The 21386-nt window shown below is 44.1% G+C and overlaps 1 protein-coding gene across 2 annotated transcripts in view; it reads right to left on the minus strand.

Moving 5' to 3' along the window:
* Nucleotides 1-21386, minus strand: part of fndc3ba (fibronectin type III domain containing 3Ba) — a 92715-nt gene continuing 71329 nt past the window's right edge. For both annotated transcript variants that reach the window (XM_053433762.1, XM_053433763.1), the window contains 10 exons: nucleotides 20918-21036; nucleotides 20574-20679; nucleotides 19393-19565; nucleotides 18607-18720; nucleotides 18031-18180; nucleotides 15620-15900; nucleotides 13076-13294; nucleotides 5971-6137; nucleotides 4328-4455; nucleotides 1-1881 (listed from right to left, as the gene is read on the minus strand). In XM_053433762.1, coding sequence (XP_053289737.1) covers nucleotides 1570-1881; nucleotides 4328-4455; nucleotides 5971-6137; nucleotides 13076-13294; nucleotides 15620-15900; nucleotides 18031-18180; nucleotides 18607-18720; nucleotides 19393-19565; nucleotides 20574-20679; nucleotides 20918-21036 — 1769 coding nt within the window. In that variant the 3' untranslated portion in view covers nucleotides 1-1569. The remainder of the gene's footprint in view (nucleotides 1882-4327; nucleotides 4456-5970; nucleotides 6138-13075; nucleotides 13295-15619; nucleotides 15901-18030; nucleotides 18181-18606; nucleotides 18721-19392; nucleotides 19566-20573; nucleotides 20680-20917; nucleotides 21037-21386) is intronic.

A 21386-nucleotide genomic window follows, 5' to 3' on the forward strand; every position in this document is an offset into this window, starting at 1 on the left:
GAGGAGAGAGAAGAAGGGGAAGAGAGAGAGTCGTGCAAGGGTAGAGAGAGCGAGAGCGAGATGGAGGCGGATGGAGAGCAAAGGTAAAAGAGGTAATTACTAATAATGGTGTGCAGGAAAAGAGAACAAAGGAGGAGCAGAGTCTTCAAAGGAATCGATTCACAGACGAGCCGACGGGAGGAGCTCCAGCTTCAGCTCGGGCTCACAGCTGGAGAGATCTCAGAAGGGTAGAGCTCGAGCTAACTCCTAATGGCTCTCCTGGTTAACAGACACACACACAGCTCGGAGAAAGGCGGCTAGCTGGCAGGCTGTTAGCACCTCTGGGTCTGTGTTCTAAAGCTACGGACACATAGAATGGAGACATGGTGGTTTTGAGATGGTAGGACTGAGGGAGGGCCTCTCGCCTGGTCAGCCCTGTTTCCTGCAAAAAGTTGCAGCCGGCCGCGAACCACGCTGGCCCGCGGCTTCCTCGACACTAAAGCCAGTTTACGCCCCAACAATTGAATACCTACAAGGGTTCACGCACTGATCCGAGGCCAGCGTTTAAGGGCTCCTTCAAACAGTCGCACGAGCTACTGAACTGACCTCAGAGCTGCTGGCGTGAGCACCTACAGTAAAACTCCTCCCGCCTTTTTTTCACGCCGTACTTCAGACCTTACATTGCCATCACTTATATTACATCACTTCTATAGCATCATAGATATTTGTTATTATATATATATATTGTGTGTACATATATTAGATTACTGGGTTTCCATTCTTTCTTAGATATAATAAAATCACAGGATAGCAGCATCTTACACCACACATGGATTGCATCACTTTGGTAGCTGAATGAATGAGTGATTGAACGTTGAAAGCTGAGCGGATTAAGTGATTGCCTTCGTAGGAGAAAAACAAAAAAAAAGTGTTATGTCATTGTCGTTGCATGAGTGTAATCGCACACGTGTGCGTGTATATGTAGGCAGGTCAGTCTGCGAGCAGATCACATGACTGGGCCGACAGCCTGTAGAGTAACAAACTGGATAATAACGGCTAAAGCTTTGAAGGCCTACATTGGAATATGGCTGAATGAATAAAGATTGCAGCAAAAAAAATTAAAAACAAAAAATGTAACATCGAAAACAAAGTAACAAACCTATTGTAAGGCAATGACCGTCAAGAAATATACACGTTCTCTAATCGAATATGTTTTTAAAAAGATACAAAGTAAAAACATGCAAGTCAGTCTGAGGAGCAGCTGCTCTGCTCACAGATATCTTAAGGCTTGATTATCAGTTCTCTTGACGAGGCTTCTCTCGGCAGAAGTCCTCCGCGAGCGGAACAGACGGTGACACGGAGACAAACAGACGTAGAGAGAAAAGAGGCCGAACCGAGAGAAGGCAGAAGACGACAGGAACGAGGTGAGGAAAAAGCCTGAATCGATACTTTGACTAACAAAACAAAAACAAAACATAGAAGTTCATCTCAAGTGTTTTGATTTCATTCGGTTCTTTCATAGACGTTTTTTACTTTTAAAGTTTCTCTGTGATTTTTGCTTTCTCTTTCTATCCTATAGTTAAGATTCCCTCACTTCATGAAGAAGTACTGCAGCAGGCAGGCGATGAGGATGGAGAAGCCGGCGAACACGCAGACGATCAGCGCCGCGAAGCGCTCGTCGCTGGAGATCAGGCCCGCCCCCTTGCCCGGGTCCACGGGGCACAGCTCCCCGGAGGAGGCCGACTCCTGGCGCCGCAGCGTGAACAGGGAGGAGGGGCTCAGGGGGCCGCACAGCTCCTGGCACGAGTCCTGGCAGCGGCGGCAGGCGCCCACGCGGAATCGATAGTCTGTGTTGCACTGGAGACCAGAGATCTGGAACTGTCCCTCTTCTCCTTTAAAAACCTGCGAGGGGAGAGAGAAAAGAATGTTTCAGAGTTCTGCTCTCATTGTAACTTTTATTTTGAAAGTGTTAAAAGTTTCCTGTTTCTTTTAACTTATCCTCTGCCTTCTTATAGTCCTCATTTGAAATTAATTTCTATCCCAATGTAAGCTAAACGCCCAATGCGTCATTGTGTGTGAGGTAATGGCAGAAATGCATGATTCACAGATTCAAAAGATTCATTGTCATATGCAACTAAATTGATATTTCCCTTTGTCTCTACCTGGTGCCGACAATAAATATCTAAATATGAGAATATAAAATATTAAAAGGGCATGAAGTAAAAAAGAAAAAGGAATACAGAGATAAAAGGAGAATCTATGAAGAAATGCACGTTGAAATCCAGGAATCATCATCCATCCATACATCCTGAGTTAGGCAGTAATGACAGCGGTTAAAGGGAATGTGCATCAACAACACACCCATCTTCTGTATTCTGACCTCAACTTCACAAACGTAGAGTGAGAGAAGGTGAAAACAAACCCAGCGAGTGACAGAGGTTCACAGGGATTGTGTTTAGTTTCCCAGTGAAACGGCCTTGAGCCCATTTTGTTCAATTCTTCCTCAAAACTCCCGGGACCGTCTCAAATAACAACGATCACATTGTGATGCAAAGACGAGCTCAAGGACAGAAGATCCGTTCTGCCCTCTGGACGCTTCACCTTCTCTATGAGCAGCAAGCGACACCCGGATCGTTTTCACCTTGTGCAACTGTTGTGTCATCGTGACAGAATGTAAATCTGGAGACACACACTGTGGAGGTGGTTCAGATTCGCCCGTTTGTCTGCACAGCAACATCATCGCAACTTTGCAAAATACATTCTGCACGGTTGTGTGTTTGACCTCGGAAGGAGGGCGGAGACGGAAGATTGTGTGTATTCATGTACATGTTGATGGGGGTCATGTCTGCTGTGATCCCATTGAAACACAGACTCCATTTTGTTCTGTAACTGTGAGAGAAAGTGAAACCGAACAATGTTGTGGTTCCAAACTTGTTCAAGAGAAAAAAAGTGACGGATGAACTTTTCTTTGAGGGATAAATTTGAATTTAGTGTTTGACAGCTTGGAATTGATGAAACTAAGTTTTGAAGCTTTGCATTTTTTGTTTTGTGATAAATATAATATAATCTCTTCAAACAGTGTTTTTGTATTTTTTTTGTTTTCCGAACTGCAGCATTCAAATTCAAATTTGTGTCTGTTGTCTAAATGCAATTTGTTTTCCAGGTGCTGATATAAAGCCTGGTGCAAAAAAGTTCTTGAAACATCGAAACTTTGAGTTTTTAATTGGCAAACCTTTATTTTGAAGCTTTGACGACCTGCAGGACTATAACAGACGGCTTTTCGGCTCTTCTGAGATGAGTTAAGAGACAGTTTCTTCGAGATTTGCCCACATTGACGAGCTTGGGAATCACTAACGCTCCTCCTAACGTATGTATCAACATGAATCAGCCTGTTGCTGATCAGCAGCAGCCACAAGGTTGATCATTTGTCATTCTGTTTATAAAAGGCACGAGGGGGGGACTGGAAGAGCACGTGCGCTTTAAGGAGATTTCTTTCGCTTTTAGCATTCAGAATCTCCTCATCATATTTTTCGCCAAATCCAATTAGCTGATTAAAAAGTCGACAGAGAAAATAAATGTGTGTATAAAAGCCTTCAATGGTCTGTTCACTGTGAGATCAAGAGAAGAGGACAAACCCAGTGAGGGCAGAGGCATAGAAAACGTCTGAAACACAACATCGCGGGTTTGTACTGACAGCTGATGCATGTACGCAATAAACAGGAGAAATACACACACACACACACAAATACACACACATACACAGTGCACTCAGCAGTTCTTCTCTGTAACCATTCAGCAATTCAATAACAGATGGAAAAATGGCCCTGAAGGAAAACGTCTTTCTGTCTCGGGTCTACTACTGCGCCCATCACTCCACCTGCCTGCCACCTGATTTCATATATCTTTACACAATGAATTCAATAAGCAAAGCCCAAAAACTTTTTTACTGCGTTGTAATTCTCATTAAGATACGGTTCAATAAATACTGCTGGCGCGGCAGATTACCAAGGAAGGCCGTTTCTCTCTCGAGAGCAGGGAAAACATAGTGTGTGTGACAGAGGGGGGGGGGGGAGCGTGTTTCATTCTTCAATAAGCAAATTTGTGTCTCGTGTGTGGGTGGTTTGAGAGTCCTGAACCCCCCCCCCCCACCTGCTCACTGGGTAGATTAAGAAATATCCTCGTAGTAAACGTAAACGCTGGAATAAGAATGAAACTAATAATGGAAGTTGGGCTCTTGACAAAAACACTATCCTCATACAACCTGAGTGTGTGTGTGTGTGTGTGTGTGTGTGTGTGTGTGTGTGTGTGTGTGTGTGTGTGTGTGTGTGTGTGTGTGTGTTAGACTGACCTGTTTGTATTCGGACTCGCGGCCCACCAGCACCTGGAGCACGAAGCTCACCGGGTCCCCTCTCATTGGTGGGATCGTCTCCCATGTGATCTCGCACATGTTGCCCTCCAGCTGGTGCACTCTGGGAGCTGTTGGCGTCAAAGCACGAAATGAATCACGCGATCGATTTATTTTTTCAGAATTGACAGCACGAGGAGATGCATCAGTCTACCGGGTATTTCACACTGTAATTGCAAACCTATCTATACTGCATCTATAGGTCCACAGCTGTTTACTAGCCACTTATTTTTCATCGAATGCTAACATCCAGCTCCCTGCTGGAGTCTAATTGGTCATTTCAGCACTAATGGTTACAGTCCTGTTAATGGCTTTTAGCGTCGAGCTGTTTAAACTGCGCAGGTCCAGCATCATCCTCCGGGAGGTAAGCCACAACAAAAAGAAGACATTCGTCATGCGGAGCAAATTTGTTTTTCAATAACGACAATTTTCCACAAAGCAATAACATCCTTGGGGAGATAACGTTGTAAATAACACAACAAAGATGGAGTGCATTAGCAGCTGAGCTACATGCAGCTTTACATTTAGCACCAGGGTCCTGCTCACTGATTTCTCTCAACCTCTTCCACTCATCACAGTTTTGATCCCTGTCGGCCATTAACCTTTTGATCGACGCATCAACGCTGAGCTGCACATACACAGCCTTACAGTCCTACCCATAATGCTCTGGGGTCTTTGTGGCTAAAACAGGTCGTCACCTCAATTTACAGCAAAGACCAAACACTTGAGGCCGTATTCAAAGAAACACGTCCTGTTAATGGGTCGGGCCAATTTCAGACCAATTTCAGGCCATTTATCTGGATCTGGTGTCACAACCTCCCTCAACGGTCAAATATGTCTTGACTTTAATGCGTCACTAGATTAAAAGGCAAAGCTAGTACTGATGTTTAGAGCTGTTATACACTTGACCTGACACTCACATTTCACCCAAAACAAACACAACAAACATCACATGATGCTTTTAAATTCACACCAAATTAATAAATAATATAACTTAGGTAAGCGATAGAGCAAATGGGTGTTTCTCTCTCATATAAAACTATACAAACACCAACTAATGAAACACATTTCTCCCTGTATGCACTTCCAAACTATTTTATTTAGAAATGATAAGAAGGTAATATTTCAGTTTGCCCCCCTGCAGCTTGTCACCTTCATCCAGGTTAGGTTTTCATTGCCGTTTGTCCGCCCTTCAGCAGAATTATACAAAAACAGCAAAAGCTTGGTTTGAAGGATGTGGTTTCTGGGCCAAGGAACAATTAAATTACTTCTGGAGTGGATTTGATATAAAAGACCATTTTGGGACTTATTTTACATTGCGGGATAAGATATTTTTTGTGAATTTCTCATGAACAGAAGCAGATTTTTAAAATTGGCATATTTGGCAAACTGTGTGCAGCCGTGTTCTAGATTTAGTATTTAATGCTACAGGTTGTGACGCTACAGCAACTTCCTGTTCAACATGTTTGGTTCTTATGATCGGAGAGAGCCACAACGGATTTACACACTGCGTAAGTCTTAAATTGTTAAGATACTGTTTAATGTAATCATCCAGCAAAAGCCACACTTTGGCCGGGGGAGTTTACCTTTGAGGGCGGGGGGCACAGACTTGGTGGTGCAGAAGGTGTGTGTGCCGGAGAACGGACCCTCCCCAGCGTCGCTGACGGCCTGTATTCTGAAGCTGTAGCTGCTGGACTCGATTAGCCGCTGGACCTTGTAGGTGTGGCTGGGGCCGCGGTAGATCGTCACAAACCTGGGACAGAAAACATCACAAAGAGGAGAAGGACAAACAATGAGTCACAAAACCAAGAGAGAGAGAGGGAGAGAGAGAGAGAAATCCGAGGAGGGCTGCATGAGAAAAGGGAGAGGCTAGACAGGAGGAGGTAAAGAGAGAGTGATGATGCACAGATAAGATCACAGGGAGACGTATTGGACAAACCCACGGTTGAAAACTTGGATAACAAAAGCAGTGAAGAATGAGGCGTCGATATCTGGTGTGAAAGAATCAGTAAAGTTTCAAGCACTTTAGACGTAATCGATTAGTAGATGGATGTGTTTGGCCTTAACGGAGACATGTGACGCCGTTTCAGTTTTTCATTCTGCTTGTGGGTTGGTCAGGATTTGTTGTGAATGTAGAAGTTCTGCAAAGTTAAAATACTTCTGTGGCGTAACGCACATCTTGCACACGTCCCCTAACAAAGCCAGGTGAAGCAAGGCCAAATTTGCCTATACGTGCGTGAAGCTATTGACCAATCACAACAGAGCATGCCAGCTGGCCAATCAGAGCAGACTGGGCTTTAACCAGGCGGGGGCGGGGCTTGGCCTTAAAGAGACAGGAGCTAAAAACCAAGGCTGAGAAGAGGAGCTGCAGCAATGAGCAGTGAGTGCAAAGTGATTCATTTTCTGAACATTTGAGTCTGGAAACCTTTTCAAGTAATAACAACAAAAGTATTTAAAAAGTCTAAATCATGTCCTTCAAGTCTTAGTGACTCATCACAAAAAGCATTCACAGCATTAAAAGATAGTGTTGGACGTCACTAGCTTTAGTGATTATTACTCAGAGCCATAGTTTGAGTATGAATGAAGTAATTTATTTTTATACATTGCAAAAAGTGTAAATATAATCATATTTTCTTGCTCAATTATGAGTTTATTTATGTCGTACACACCTGGTGTTAACTTGTGGTTTTACGATCTAGTCTTGAGAACATTTGGTCTTTGAGCGTGGAGGTGAGATCGGATAATAAGTCATATTTTAAATGCCAGGGGTGAACACACACATTCAGAGCTGTCCATTTGTGATCGCATCACAAAAACCACGTGTTTAATTTCAACGTTTGCTTCGCGTATGTTACCCTGAGGTCTGATTGACTTGAATAACAAGTAGTGAGACGTGACAGGGATTCTGATGGAAGAGAGGAGATGGCTGCATCCTAAAAATAAATAAACAAAAGAAGACAGTGGTTATTTGTTAACCAACAGGATGAGAACTGACACCCCGTGGTCACAAATCTGATGAAACAAGCACCAGAGGAGTTTCTGGCGAGATTGGTGGACTGATGGACTGATGGAAAGAGAAGTCGGAGTGAGTCAGCGATAAATGGGGATTTTAGCTGAGGAGGGCATATTTATCTCCATTATCGGCTTTCAGCAACAAAAAAAAAAAAGGTGAAGGCCTCCGAGAGCGAGGGAGTCGTGGGAGAGAAGAGAAGGGCGAGCGGACAAGTGATGGAGGAGAGGAGGCAGCGAGGGAGCAAGGAAGTCATAACGAGTTCTGTAGGAAGGCATGAAATAAGGCAGGAGGGGAGAGGGGTAATTATAAGAGGGGAGACGATGATGGAGGATCTGCATTGAGAGGAGAGAGGAAGGAGAGATGACGGATGCCGTTGTTTCGTAGAATGTTTAAATTCTGGATGAGCTCTGATGCGTTTCTCTGGCTGATGTATGGCGCCATTAATCCTTCTGCTCACACCCAGACACCTCCCGTCTCCCCTTGTTTACCCTCTGTGGACTCTCAGCTAACGACTGCACCCCCCCCCTCCCCCCCCAAAAAAGTGTTTCGCAAATTGTATAATTATGAAGCCAACGCGTGTGTCCGCTTTTCCATCGTTACGAGTCATGACCTCTTCTCGTTTGGCCGGAGCTGAGTGGCAGAGAATCAAAAACAATTAACGCTCGGCACAGTGCTGCGCAGACTGGAAACAACACACACATAAAAAAATCACCAGGCCGCACTTAATGAGATGAACCGCGTCCTTGGACCAACCAGCCGAGCAATTAACCGCAACCAGGAGCAGAGGAGGACACGGGAGGTGAGAAACAGACAAAGACGCGTGATTTGCTCCGAATATTAACGCCCATGTTTTCCAGAATGAAAATATTGGAATTTTTCTGTACTGATTTCAAGAAATAGAAATGTACTTATAATGTCAGATTGGTCTTGTTTTGCTGCCGTGATGGAGATGGGGACATCTTGCTCTAACTCCACCAGCCCTTTGTTTTTTAAACAGAGTGCCACGATCATTCAACTCAGGCTGAGAAGAGAAAGCCCTTCATGTTGGCATGATGTTATCCAGCATCTTTGCACACAGAAACAAAATGAAATATCCGAAATAAAAGGTCATGATGAACTTTTTTGTTTGTCGAGATGAACTCTATTGAATGAATTATTGCTTTACATCGGAGTATCAAACATTAGAGTAGAGCTCAGGCGGCAATTTTCTATCTGGACGTTTCCAAGCCTGAGAGGAAAGTGGGACCTGAACCAAACCCCCCCCAAAATCAAGTAGCCCAGCAAACGTGACTGAATTGGAGCCAAACACGATTATAATTGTCATTGTTTTTCTCAAAGAACGGAAAATTCAGGAACCAATGGGACCAGACGAGACCTCACAGTTGGAGTTCTGGTCCCTGCAGGCTCGGGTCTGGTATCCACACTCTTTCATACGTGGCTCATTATTTTACACGGTTTATCAAAGAGACAGAGAAACAACTTTGCTCAGTAGCCGACTAGGTGGGAAACGAGGGATGAAACCACAACAATAAGACTAAAGAGGGATATGTTTTTACTTTTTAGCCTGAGGGATAAACAAATGGTCGGCCTGACTGACAGATGGATGGAACGTGTATCGATGGAGAATTAGAGAAGCAATTTTGGGTGCATGACATGATGGAGGGATTGAATTTAGGAAAGTCTGAAGGACAGATAATTGGATAGAAGATGGATGGATGGATGGGGGCTGTATGAATGAATAGTTCTTATGAGTGACGGCAACTGAGCTTTCCCCTCAGTGCAGGTTCTCCCACCTGCATCCGTCTAAAAAAAAAAATCCATTGTGTCACAAGGTTGAATCCCTTTTTTCTTGCATGTTGCCATGGCACCCCTACACTGCCAGTACCCCTGCCAGAAGGCATTTTGAGTAAATACAAAGTGAGTCTCATTTCGCTTTGAAAATCAAACAAACTCGGTCGGCTTTTAAAGGGCAACAACCGGGCAGCGGGGGAGCGAGGAAAACAAGTGGAAATGCGAAAAAGCTGTGCGCGGGGGAAGAGCGGAACACCAGCAACAGGTCTGCAAACAGGGAGATAGAAGTGAAAGAGGAGTGGGAGGAGAAGGAGAGGAAGAAAAAACTAGGGATTCAATATTGTGAACCTGTGAAAACAGCTATTTATTTTTGTTATCAGCTAATGCACTAATAAAGAAGACACGGCAGAGCGGGCAGGGGGAAAACAGAGTGGACAGGGGGGGGGGGGGCAGGATGTTTATGAAATGGTGTGCACATGTCTGCAGAGGGTCCTGTAGAGGTGAAGTCACCTTTCTAACAATAACATAGGACGAATAAATATGAACAACATCAGTCGGGGACGTGCAGCAGAGTCAAAAACACAAAACAGACATAAAAATAAATCTATAAAAATTTATGTTTGCCGAAATAGCCACTGGCAACATGATGGGTTTCATATCATTTAATATGATTAGCTAGTTGCCATGGCATTTTCACCATTAATAATAATTCCTGCTAAGTGGAATGACAAAGAGGAGGAGCTTAGAGGGAAGGGTGCCTTTTGATAACACACACGCGCGTACACACACACATTCATTGATTTCCTGGAGACAAACTCTAGCCTTGAACATAGTTACTACTTACCTAACCCTTACCTTAACTTTAACCTGAACTTCACTTAAATTTGAAACCTGTCTTCACCTTCAAATTGTATTATTTACATACAGGGACGTCCTGTCTGTCCCCATAAAGAAAACAAGTCCCCATAATGTGAGATAGATTCAGGTCCCCAATACTGGGGCCACACACACACACACACACACACACACACACACACACACACAAGCTGTGAATTCGCCTAAACGTCTTGTCAGAATCACCAGTGGCTAATGAATCCTAAGTAAAGACAATTAGGCTGAAACAGTCCGGAGTCACACGTCGCCATTACGGAGCCATTCAGCCAATTACAGACCTGATGGACGGTTACGTCATGGAGCAAATGGGGGAGATGGAGAGGAGAGAGTGAAATAGTGTGAGTGTGAGTGTGTGTGTGTGTGTGTGTGTGTGTGTGTGTGTGTGTGTGTGTGTGTGTGTGTGTGTGTGTGTGTGTGTGTGTGTGTGTATTTGGGCTGAGTGGAGACGCTGCCATGTGTGTCTTTACTAAATTAACTGAGTTTGTATCTGAATATATCATCTTGTTTATCGTCCCTCCGGCTCACAGCCTTCTAGTAACTGACCACATCAAATCCACGCTCACAATCAAACCCTGAGAAAGTGATTAGCTTCCTTAAGTGAATTCTATGAAACCTTCACTGTGAACCTAATGCATATTACGAAAACTCAATCAATTCAAATATTAGGTTAAATAAAAAAAGTTGCCTGCTTTTGTAAAAAGATCAGATACTTCCTTATTATGACTCTTGACATACTTCCAACACCCCCCCCCCCCCCCCGTGGGATTTTATGAACAGTTATGAACAGAGAGTGTGCAAAATTTCACTTTTTAAATTAAAACAATTAAAATTTTATCTCTCTACGTTTTCATTCATCGGCAAATTCTGCTGTATATAAAGTGAGGATAAATCAAACAGGGACAGTTTGATTTAATTCACTGAGTCCCACTTGAATAAGACGCGTATTAAAGTTTACTATCAGAGAGCATGGGGGGGGGGGGGGGGGAAGGCAAACCGGGCTAAACTTAGAAATCTGTGAGAAATCAGCTTCTCCGATGGAAAGCCACTTTAGATCACTTCGATATCTTTATATCTGAGACATAATCGAAAAGCTGATGTATCTACATACACTAATGTTTTTGCTGAATATAGTGTCAAGCATTCAATGGTTTTATAAAGAGTACAGTGTTGTTTATATGTGAATAAAACAACGAAATGATACTGAAACTGGACTGACTGTAATTAATCCGAATTATTATCGTCTCTTTCATCATGTATGACTCCAGAATGAGCCACACTATTCAAAAACTCAGAATAAACAAATAAATCTCCCCCCCCACAATTTAAATCTATTGCAGGTAAAAAATAATTTACAGGATGAATCACAAAACACCATCAGCACCAGGTTTGGTGAGAACAGACGTTAGCATGGACACAGATGCTTCCAAATATAAACACTCATCACTGTTAAAATTAAAAACAGCCAATTAGACTCTCATTGCTTTGAAAGCCATTTTCATTTAAACTAGATGGGAGTGTGTGTTTGTGCCTACGTGCGTGCATATGTGATTGTATGCCTGTGTGTGTGTGTGTGTGTGTGTGTGTGTGTGTTTGTGTTTGTGTTGCAGAGGCTAACAGATCCCAGCCTGCCACCAGATGCTCTCTGGCCCATTCCAGGGGCGCCAAGGTACCTGGGACTTGATGCCAGCCAAGCCTTAATTCCCACACTGATACCCGTCCAACCATAATGGCGGTGGGCGAGATAATTGGGAGGGAGGGTAACAAATCTGACAGGAAGCTTAAGAAGGCAAACGTGGCTCAGTCTGTTCGGTTTTCCTGCCTCGTCCTCTCATCCCCACGACTTTCTGTCTCTAACATGAACTAAAACAAATTCCCTCCTCATGCTCTTTCTACCCGTGTGTTTAACGACCTGTCATTTAGTCGGGGGTCATGTTCTGCTCCTTCTCCTCCTTATTCTTCTAATTCCGTCTCTACCTGATTCTCTCTCTCCTGCTCGACCAGTCAGTTAAATGGAGGGTTAATTGTTGGAAGCTGTATCCCGGCTGGTTCTAGATGCCCTCAACGTGTCTACTCCCTGGTACATCTGGTTACTGCATCCACACACACACACACACACACACACACACACACACACACACACACACACTTGTGTTTGCATGTGTGTGTGTGTGTGTGTGTGTGTGTGTGTGAGTAGTATTGACCTTCTGGGTCTTGATTTGCTGTGTTGATTAGCTATGGGTTAAGGAGAAGGTGGCGGAGAGGTTCGAGAGCAAACCGCTACTCAGGACTTCATCTTTTCAATGTGGCTTCACAAGAGTCCAAGGTTCAAATCCACTTGTTAACTGAGACATGAAAATTAGTTTTGCAGGTGTATTTAATCTATTCCAGATCTGAGATCAACAACTACAGGAAGGGACGCAGCTCTGCAGCTTCTTGAAAATACAAGAGCTTGGCCCTGGATATGGGAAACTCCCATCACAACCTTAACCAATCTCCACTAATCTGTACAGATGTATGAAGAGAGTTGAGTCCATGTAAGAAAGAACATTTAGAATCAGGAAGACACCCTACAGAATAAAGTGTGTGTGTACAATTGGAAATGGAAAGTACAGTGAAAGAGGGAGTGAAGAGAAAATCAAATACACAGTTCTGTACAAAGACATCTGAGACTCTGAATTTCTTAATTCGTCTTGGATCTGCGATACACTGCCTACATGTCCAGTGTGAACTGTGGACTATAACTACAGCCATTTCAACCATTAGAATTTTCCGAGTGTAGGGTAGCCTATGGTGTAATAGAGGGTCTACAGGAGGGTCGGTGATGGAGGCTGTTAAAGTCAAGAAACGGAGCATATACATGAGGTTGTTGTTTCCTTTCTTGAATGTAATTGTGAGTTTTGGGGATATTTGATGTTTTATCTTTGACATTTGAAATATAAACCACAATCCTCTCCCAGTCTACACCACAACCATGCAAGCTGCGTGCACTCCACCTGTGGTTCTTGTCCTCCATCTGCAGCATGTAGACCACGTCTTCGGCGAGCAGGGCCCGTGTGTGGCTGACGTTCTCGCCCCACTTCAGCTTCAGGCTCTGAGGGCCGGCCGCCGAGCACTCGAGCGGGGGCGGGGCCGGGGGGAGGGGCCGTGTCCTGGCCTGCAGGGTGGGACTCGCGGGACTCGAGCCGATGTCATTCACCGCCTGGATCTGTACGCTGGAGAAACCACAGAGACAAGAGGATCAGGATTTCGTTTCGTGACAAAGGAAAAATCTTTTATCGATTTAAAAAGGAGAGGTCTTTGTAAACGGTGAAAAACGCAACATGGCTGCCGCTGCTAGTGCCTCATTTCAGTAGGGATATGAGCAGGGGTTAATTTCATGACCTAGAACTGGACATTTTGTTCCCGTGTTTTTCTCGGTGTGCTTACAGACCTATTTGTCTAATGGTTGGGTAATTTACGGCAAAGAGGCTGATCCAGTGTTTACGCTTTGACCTTGGATCCAACCCCCCCCCCCCCCCCTTTCATTACGATTCTATTTACTCGCCGGGGATCAGACTTCAATATAAAAGAGCAGTTGGCCCGGCTTTTCTCTGAATATATATTTATAACAACCATTGAAAAAAATCGCGTATATAATGATTTACTGTTTTGAAAGAACATTTTTCCGATGACACGTGTGTGCTGCCAATTGAAAAAGCACTAACAGTCATTTTTTCCAGCCTGCTGCCTTTCCCCTTGATATCCGTCCAACTTGCACACCTATTTTTCCGTCAATGTCTGATTAGCATCCATAACGGAGAGGCGCCTCGGCTCGAGAGGAACAACCCTCTGACATTTGATTTCTGATTCTGTGTAACTGCAACCTTTCGTTCTAATCCATTCGTCTGGGTGAAGACGGAGGAGAAAGGGCAATGCTCGTCCATCTCTCATCCATCCATCTGCAATTATGCACCGGGTAATTAGACGGCAGGTGAGCAGAGATTGAAAATGAAGGCACTGAAAGGTAGAGAATCTCAGCTTCTGATGAAGATGATGAGGGATTATTTTTAGCCACTAACACTTTTACTTAATTGGGTTCCAAACAGATGCTTGATAACATTTATTGTGTTATATTGAAGCAAATCAAAGTAAAGATGACTCTGAATTTGATTCTGAACAAAAGGCTGATACGTCAGGGGTCAAATCCTTTATCTGAAATAAAAATTATTCTCTGCTGCTCAGTTTTTTCTCTAAAATCATTCATTACAAGCTGAGGAGGACTAAGATTTAAAACTCTCAATAAAAACATGTGATGTATTTGGAAAAAAAATTATAATAATGGAATTCATTATTTACGGGTTCTATGATTTAAAGTTTTTATGGTTTTAAACATTTAAGTGACTTTGATTCTCTTGGACATACAACTGTTGTGTTGCAAGGTCACATGTGACCTCGGAACAGGGGTATTTTCATCCTGCACTGGAACAGCTCCACTCCCGACAGAGCAGACAACATTTGCTTTGGTCCTTCACAAAACCATGCACACAGATAAAATGAGAATAATATTATTTGAAGTACCCCACTCCTGTAAATAACAACCTGCATTACCGTCACTGCCAAACACACACAAACTCCCACTGATGAGCATGCATGCACACAAACACACATAGTGTTCTGTCGCAGCTCGATTATGCAACAGAGCAAAGTGACATTGGACAAAAACAACCTGAGAATGAAAACAATGGCGTGTGATCACTCTGCCTCTTCACGTGGGCCCCTACCTTGGAAACCCTGTCTTTTTCCACCGCGTTCAAAGAACTCACTACACAGTCACATGCATGTGCACAATCACACAAACACAAACACACAATCACTGGATTGTTTACAGGGACAAGACAGCAGAAGCCAGCGCTAAATGTCACCAAGTGGTTGTTACCTGCTGCTTCCGTGACCAATCACTGCTCAGGCAAACATCACAGAAGCTACTCCTAGTTACTACTACTACCAATAAACATATATAGATATAAATAGATGATGTATGCTTATTCAGTATATACGTTTATACTATATATACAGTATATAAATAGATGATGTATGCTTATACAGTATATATGTTTATATTATATATACAGTATATAAATATGATGTATGCTTATTAAGTACGTCTATACTATATATACAGTATATGCTATATTCTCATAGATGCAGACACAAATGCTGGAGTTGTTGTAATGATAATATTGGCATGTACGTACACACCTGGCGATATGCATACAAACATACATATACACACATACATTTATATAAACACACACACACACACACACAGAGATATATTCACACACGTGTAAAGCATACAAACACATATTTACTTATGATGGCGTGTTTTTTCATCCTTGACAAAACCAGAAATACTACAATATATAAGTATAAGTGAGATGGTGGCTTGCGACTATTTTTCCATGTCATTAGATTTTAAAGGGACTTCCAATCCAGTCTTTCCCCTCAGCCTCAGGATTAGTGACCGTCATCGACACAGATCAAAGTTATTTGCGTACCTGTACTCGGTGTCCGGCTGAAGGCCTGTGACCAGGTGACTCGTCCCTGACTCCACGGAGATGGTCTGCTCGTCCACGGTGATGACGTAGGAGGTGATGTCCGCCCCGTTGCTGTTGGGCTCGTCCCACTTCAGGAGGAGGCAGGTGGACGGGGAGTGTCCCGACTCAGAGGAGGTGGGGAGCTCCAGGAGGACGAGGGGCGAGATCTGGTCGGGAGTCGTCGCCGGGGTCCTGAAACTCACCTGCTCGCTGTAGAGGCCGGCGCCCGCCTGATTCACCGCCTGAACGGGGGAGACAAAAAAGAAAATTGAGAGGTTGAGAGATGGCGGGTGAAGATAAGGGGAATGGATGATTAAGAGAGGTGGGACTGAGGGACATGTGGACAGAGAGGAGGTGAAGAGAGGGAGGAGGACGAGTAAATACAAAGACTTAACAGAGAGCAAGAGGAGAGAAGATGAAAACAAGAAATCCTGCAGAGGGAGATTAACTCCAAATGAGTTGTGAACGTACATAAGTCAATTTATTTTGCTGTGTGACACATTTATATTCACCTGAAGCCTCTCGTCTTAAATGCTTCTCAATCGTTTTATGATTTGCAATATCTTTCGTTATTGCCTCACACAAACCAGGACAAAATGAATCTACTGTTTTTTCTTCATTCTGAAAGCCTGAACTAAAATAAAAGAAATAAAACGAAAACTTAAATGGTTTTATTTTAATCTGAATGCGAAATGAGCACGACCAGAAATCTTTCCTGAAGGTGATGGATTTATTCTAATTTAAATAACGAAATAAATGCAACACTTCCGAGAACACAGGGAGCACGTATTTCAAAGTATAAAAATGTGCCACGGCCACTTTCCAATAACACGACAACAATATTAACTTGAGTCCACATCACGGAGTCGAGGAATAACTCCACAGTGAGTCTCGACTTACTTCTTTGTCTTGGCAGTAAAGAGTGGACATACCCCGAGGGTCAGAGACGAGGACTTATTTATTTTCAAGTAGTATTTCTGATTTATCCTCAGCTGTCGAATATATATTTTAGCCCAAAAAACAAAGCCTCCAGATTGACCTCGGCTGTGCTGCAGTGTCCTTCTACTTCAAGTGTGCACGTCCACCTGTCAAATATGGAACAATAATGAAGCATCACCTGCAGCTACACAACCCGAGGGGTCAATTCCAGTTCGACCCAAACAGAGCGTCTTGTGAGAGAGAATCTGGTATTCTTGTTGTTTTCTTACAAACACATGTGCACACACACACCCACACGTGCACACTGCTGCATCAATGCACATAAGGGCCGGTAGATGTATTGTATGCACATACACACAAAATCAAATAACTGATTTGGACGGTGGGATGACCTTGACCTGTTCTTAGACCTAAATAAATTAACCCATAAAGGGGAAGAGCCATAAAACATACATTTATTGGATATGTGTGTGTGTGTGTGTGTGTGTGTGTGTGTGTGTGTGTGTGTGTGTGTGTGTGTGTGTGTGTAGATATTGATGCATGAGCTTAAGAGTCAGGGCACTTGACAAAATACAAAATCAATTACTATAAGTCTCTTGTCTCTGTCCATCTGTGTGTGTTTCTAGCTTGTGATGTTTCCCTTTGGCTGATATTTGTATGGAAATGTTGTTGTTTTTTTTCCTCCACCAAGGTTTGTTATGTTTTCACCCCTGTGCGGGTCGTGCAGTTGTTGATTTGATCATTTTCGAGCAGGATTACGCAAAAACTACCCAACTGATTTCCCACGAAATTCAAACAACCTATTTGGACAAAAGGGGGCAGATCCAGGAATCGTTAACATTGTGAAATAGGACTTTTTTTTTTTTGTATGTGAGAAAGCAAATGTTCAAGTCAGAGAACTCCAGATGGTGTCTGAATGAGCCGATGTGAGAACACAGCAGGGAAACGGCTGGATGGGCTCGTGGAGATGTTTCTAAAGCTCGACCGAAAAAAACAAAATGAAGACAAAATATCTCAGGATGACAAATACACACAGACGAGGTTGCCAACTGTGTTGATGTGCTGTTAACACAACCCCACAGCAGAATCAATACAACATGTCGGGCCTCCTGCTGTGCCCCCCCCCTCGTCTGACCAAGCCAGAGAGTCTCCTGTAGTTATGAACACGTTTGACTGTTGCGTTGTTCATATGTCATTAAGGCAAACAAATTATGAGTTAGAGTGATGTTTAAGTTTTGCTTGATTGAATGTTGTTGACAGTTTGGCTCTTTTTTTGTGTGTCTGCATATCTGTGTTCGTGCATCACTCATGCCCCTTCCCCTTTCCTGTATGCAAACGCCCGTGTGCCTGTGCATGAATGCATGTTGGCCCGTTAGTGGAACGTGATCGCCCATGATTGTGTTGAGGTGTGTGTGTTCTTCTGGTTGTGTCACCTGTAGCCTGCAGCAGTAGTCTGTGGCAGGCGTCAGATCTGACAGCTCGCACTGTGTGGCCGATCCGCAGTAGATCAGCTCCATGGGCTCCTCCTCCCGCGCCCACTCCAGACGATATTCGGAAATGTCTGTGCCCGAACCCTCGGGACTCTGCGACACACAGAGACACACACACACACACACTCAGCTCAGAGAAATCAATGGGAACTTGGAATAAAAAAAGCAAATCGGCCATAAATTATTCTTGAAATACTGACAGGCTTGATTTAATTTCAGATACAACACCAAGGACTTTATTTCATTTTCAAAACATTGTCCAGGGAAAGCTGGGATCCTATGATAAATGGTCTGCTGGCTGAACTAGTGAACAACACACCATGCACACTAATTCAAAGCTGCAGGTTCTTAGGTCAGGGGAGTTTGGGCATTTTGTAGACAGATTATAAAAATGTGGCCGCTCTGTCTCTTTCCGTCTCGTTTTGGTTTTTCTATGCCCATACAAGACCTTTCGTTCCTTTGATTAATATGGTGTGTGATTTCTGTGTGTGTGTGTGTGTGTGTAGAGTGGGTACTCACCTCCCAGTTAAGCGTTACACAAGTGTTGTTAGTGAGAGTGATGAGTGGCGCCCCGCACTGGCCAGGAGGACCCGCTGCTGTCGTCACCACTGTGGGGTCAGAGTGTGCGCCCAACTGCAAGAGAGACACACATCAACAATTAGAGGTGTGTGTGTGTTACCTGCCTGTCTGTCTGTGTGTGTGGACACGTGAGTTGTGTGTTTTTCTACGGTTACGTGAGCTGTTTTTCGGTGTTCCCTGCTTCCTATTTTAAAGTGTGTGTGTGTGTGTGTGTGTGTGTGTGTGTGTGTGTGTGTGTGTGTGTGTGTGTGTGTGTGTGTGTGTGTGTGTGTGTGTGTGTGTGTGTGTGTGTGTGTGTGTGTGTGTGTGTGTGTGTGTGTGTGTGTGTGTGTGTGTGTGTGTGTGTGTGTGTGTGTGTGTGTGTGTGTGTGTGTGTGTGTGCACTGTGTTTGTGCCAATCAGCCGGTCTGAGCTCCAGTTGACTCTTGTCTGTGAGTATAATCAATCAAGTGTTAGCTCCAGTCTGTGGTTCACTCCAATCCAAACACCACCACTGCTCAGACTTTCTGGGACACTTAATACCTGCTGGCCCCTGTTTGTGTGTACAGTTGTCTGTTGTGGTCCAAATGGCCGTTAAACAGTGTATTTAATGTTTCTAAACTGAAAATAATGACTTTGTGGATTTTATGGTCTTGCCCCTTTGCTGAAAGTTTTTCCATTTCTTTCTTTTTTTCTGTGATAATTCCTGAAGACATTCCCGCTGTGTGCACCAGTGCATTTCCTCACCCCCGCCTCGTTGGCAGCCCGCAGTCGGAAGCTGTACGTGGCTCCGGGTAGCAGACTGCCGACCGTGCATTGCAGCTCCGTCCCGTGGAACACCTCCGCTGGCTTGGCGTCGCCCTCGCTCATCTCCAGGCTGAACACACACTCCTCACACACGGCATCACACACGGGGGGGTCTGAGCACAGAGGCAGAGAATCAAATCTCAGTCTGAGGACACGTATTCGAAACGGAGCCAAGCAACAAAAGGTACAAATTACATCCGTGACAGCCCAGACTCATTAAATATGAGTGAAGACTTTGAAGGAATTGAATGAAAGGGACTAAGTGTATTTCCTGGGAAAATAGAAGTAATCATTATACTGACAATTATTGCGGATTGACACTATCTCCCTTTGTGCTCCCTTGACATCTTGAATTAAAAAATGTCATCACTGCATCATCGTGCGACAAATTTGAGGAAAATGAGTCCAGGTTTTCTTGAAATGTCGCTTTCACAAGAATAGGAAGGAAGGATGGACGGACGTGTGTCTCCGGCTACAGCTGTCTTTGTGCGATGGAAATCAGTCAGTCACTCAGATTCTATTACAAGAGCCCATATTCACAAATCACAATTAGGTGAGACATCCTCGGCCTTTAACCAGTGACTAGGGACAGACAGAAGCTGAAACGATCTTGTGTAGCAATGTGTAAAGTCTTCTATAGAAACGATTTCAAGATTCATTCAAGATAGCGTTTCACTTTCAGGTACACGTGTTCACAGATCAGTCCTTCAGGTACATTTACAGTGGGGGGGAAGCCCCTCCAACACGTTCTCTCTGACCTTCAGCTCCAGCCACTTGTAAAAATATGGCCAGCGCTGCCTGAATGGGAGCTGATTAGAGCTGTGGCCAGCGGTATTAGACCGGCTCAACCATGAGCTGCCTCCTCGGTCCAGGCCGGGAGAGTTCGCCTGCCAACAAATAACAGCACTAATCTGCAATAATGGGCCGACGTTCGGGGAGTGAAGTCAGATAGGAGGCGAGGTAAAGGCGGTTAATGAGCTCAATTAAGGCTCAATTAGGCCCAAACATGGCCCAAAAAAAACCTATTCAACTGCCAGAGGGCGATTTGGCCGACCTAACGTGAACACATTCTGGAGGATGAAGCTAAACACGGCGTACGTGTGTGTGTCTGCACCACTCACCCCATTCTAACTGCACCTCCTTGTGTTTGGCTTTACCCACAATCCTTGGCGGCTGGCAGGGGCCTGGCGGCACGTTTGAAGTACGGACCGGAACACCGACGGTGCACTTCAGGAGCAGAGACAAACACAACGGGAACAAAAGAGAAGAGGAGGAGGAGGAGGAACAATAATTAGACCCCATCTGATTAATAAGAGTTACGGGCCCTTTGTTCAATATGTGTTTGCGTAGTTTAGATTTTCTAACAATGCTGATGAGTCACGGTGAGAATTCAAAGTTCAATTAAGACAACCACTTTAAACTTGTGTATTTGTGTACAGTTTGTGTGTGTGTTTGTGTGTCTTACCTGGCTGTGTCCCCCGGTGGTGATGCTACACACACGTAGGCGGTACAAGGTCCCGGGTGTCAGGCGCTCACACATGCATTCTGTTGCCGGGCCGCTGTACGCCACCTCCCACTGGCCCGCTGCACGCACGCCAGCAAATCGCACAACAGAGGAGACAACACACGATTACACAACCGATCGTATACGCAGGTTAAACAAACATGAAGCGCATACATCTCCTGCCCTCACGTATGCATTTCTGAGGCCGACCTAATTATTTTCTCCCAGAAATAGAATCTCATTGTATTTAACACATGCACATCATTGTGTTGCTGTTTGTGGCACAATAAGAGATTGTGTGGGCTCCTGAAATTGACAGCAGGTTGTGTTTACACCTCAGCACTGAAGGCTAATGCATTGTGATTATGTAACATACGCTTTGTATTTTTCCCAACATTATAAAGTGGATTCAAGTGAACTTCCAACAACG

The sequence above is a fragment of the Pleuronectes platessa genome, chromosome 11 (genome assembly GCF_947347685.1).
Source record: "Pleuronectes platessa chromosome 11, fPlePla1.1, whole genome shotgun sequence".
Classification (NCBI taxonomy): Eukaryota; Metazoa; Chordata; class Actinopteri; order Pleuronectiformes; family Pleuronectidae; genus Pleuronectes; species Pleuronectes platessa.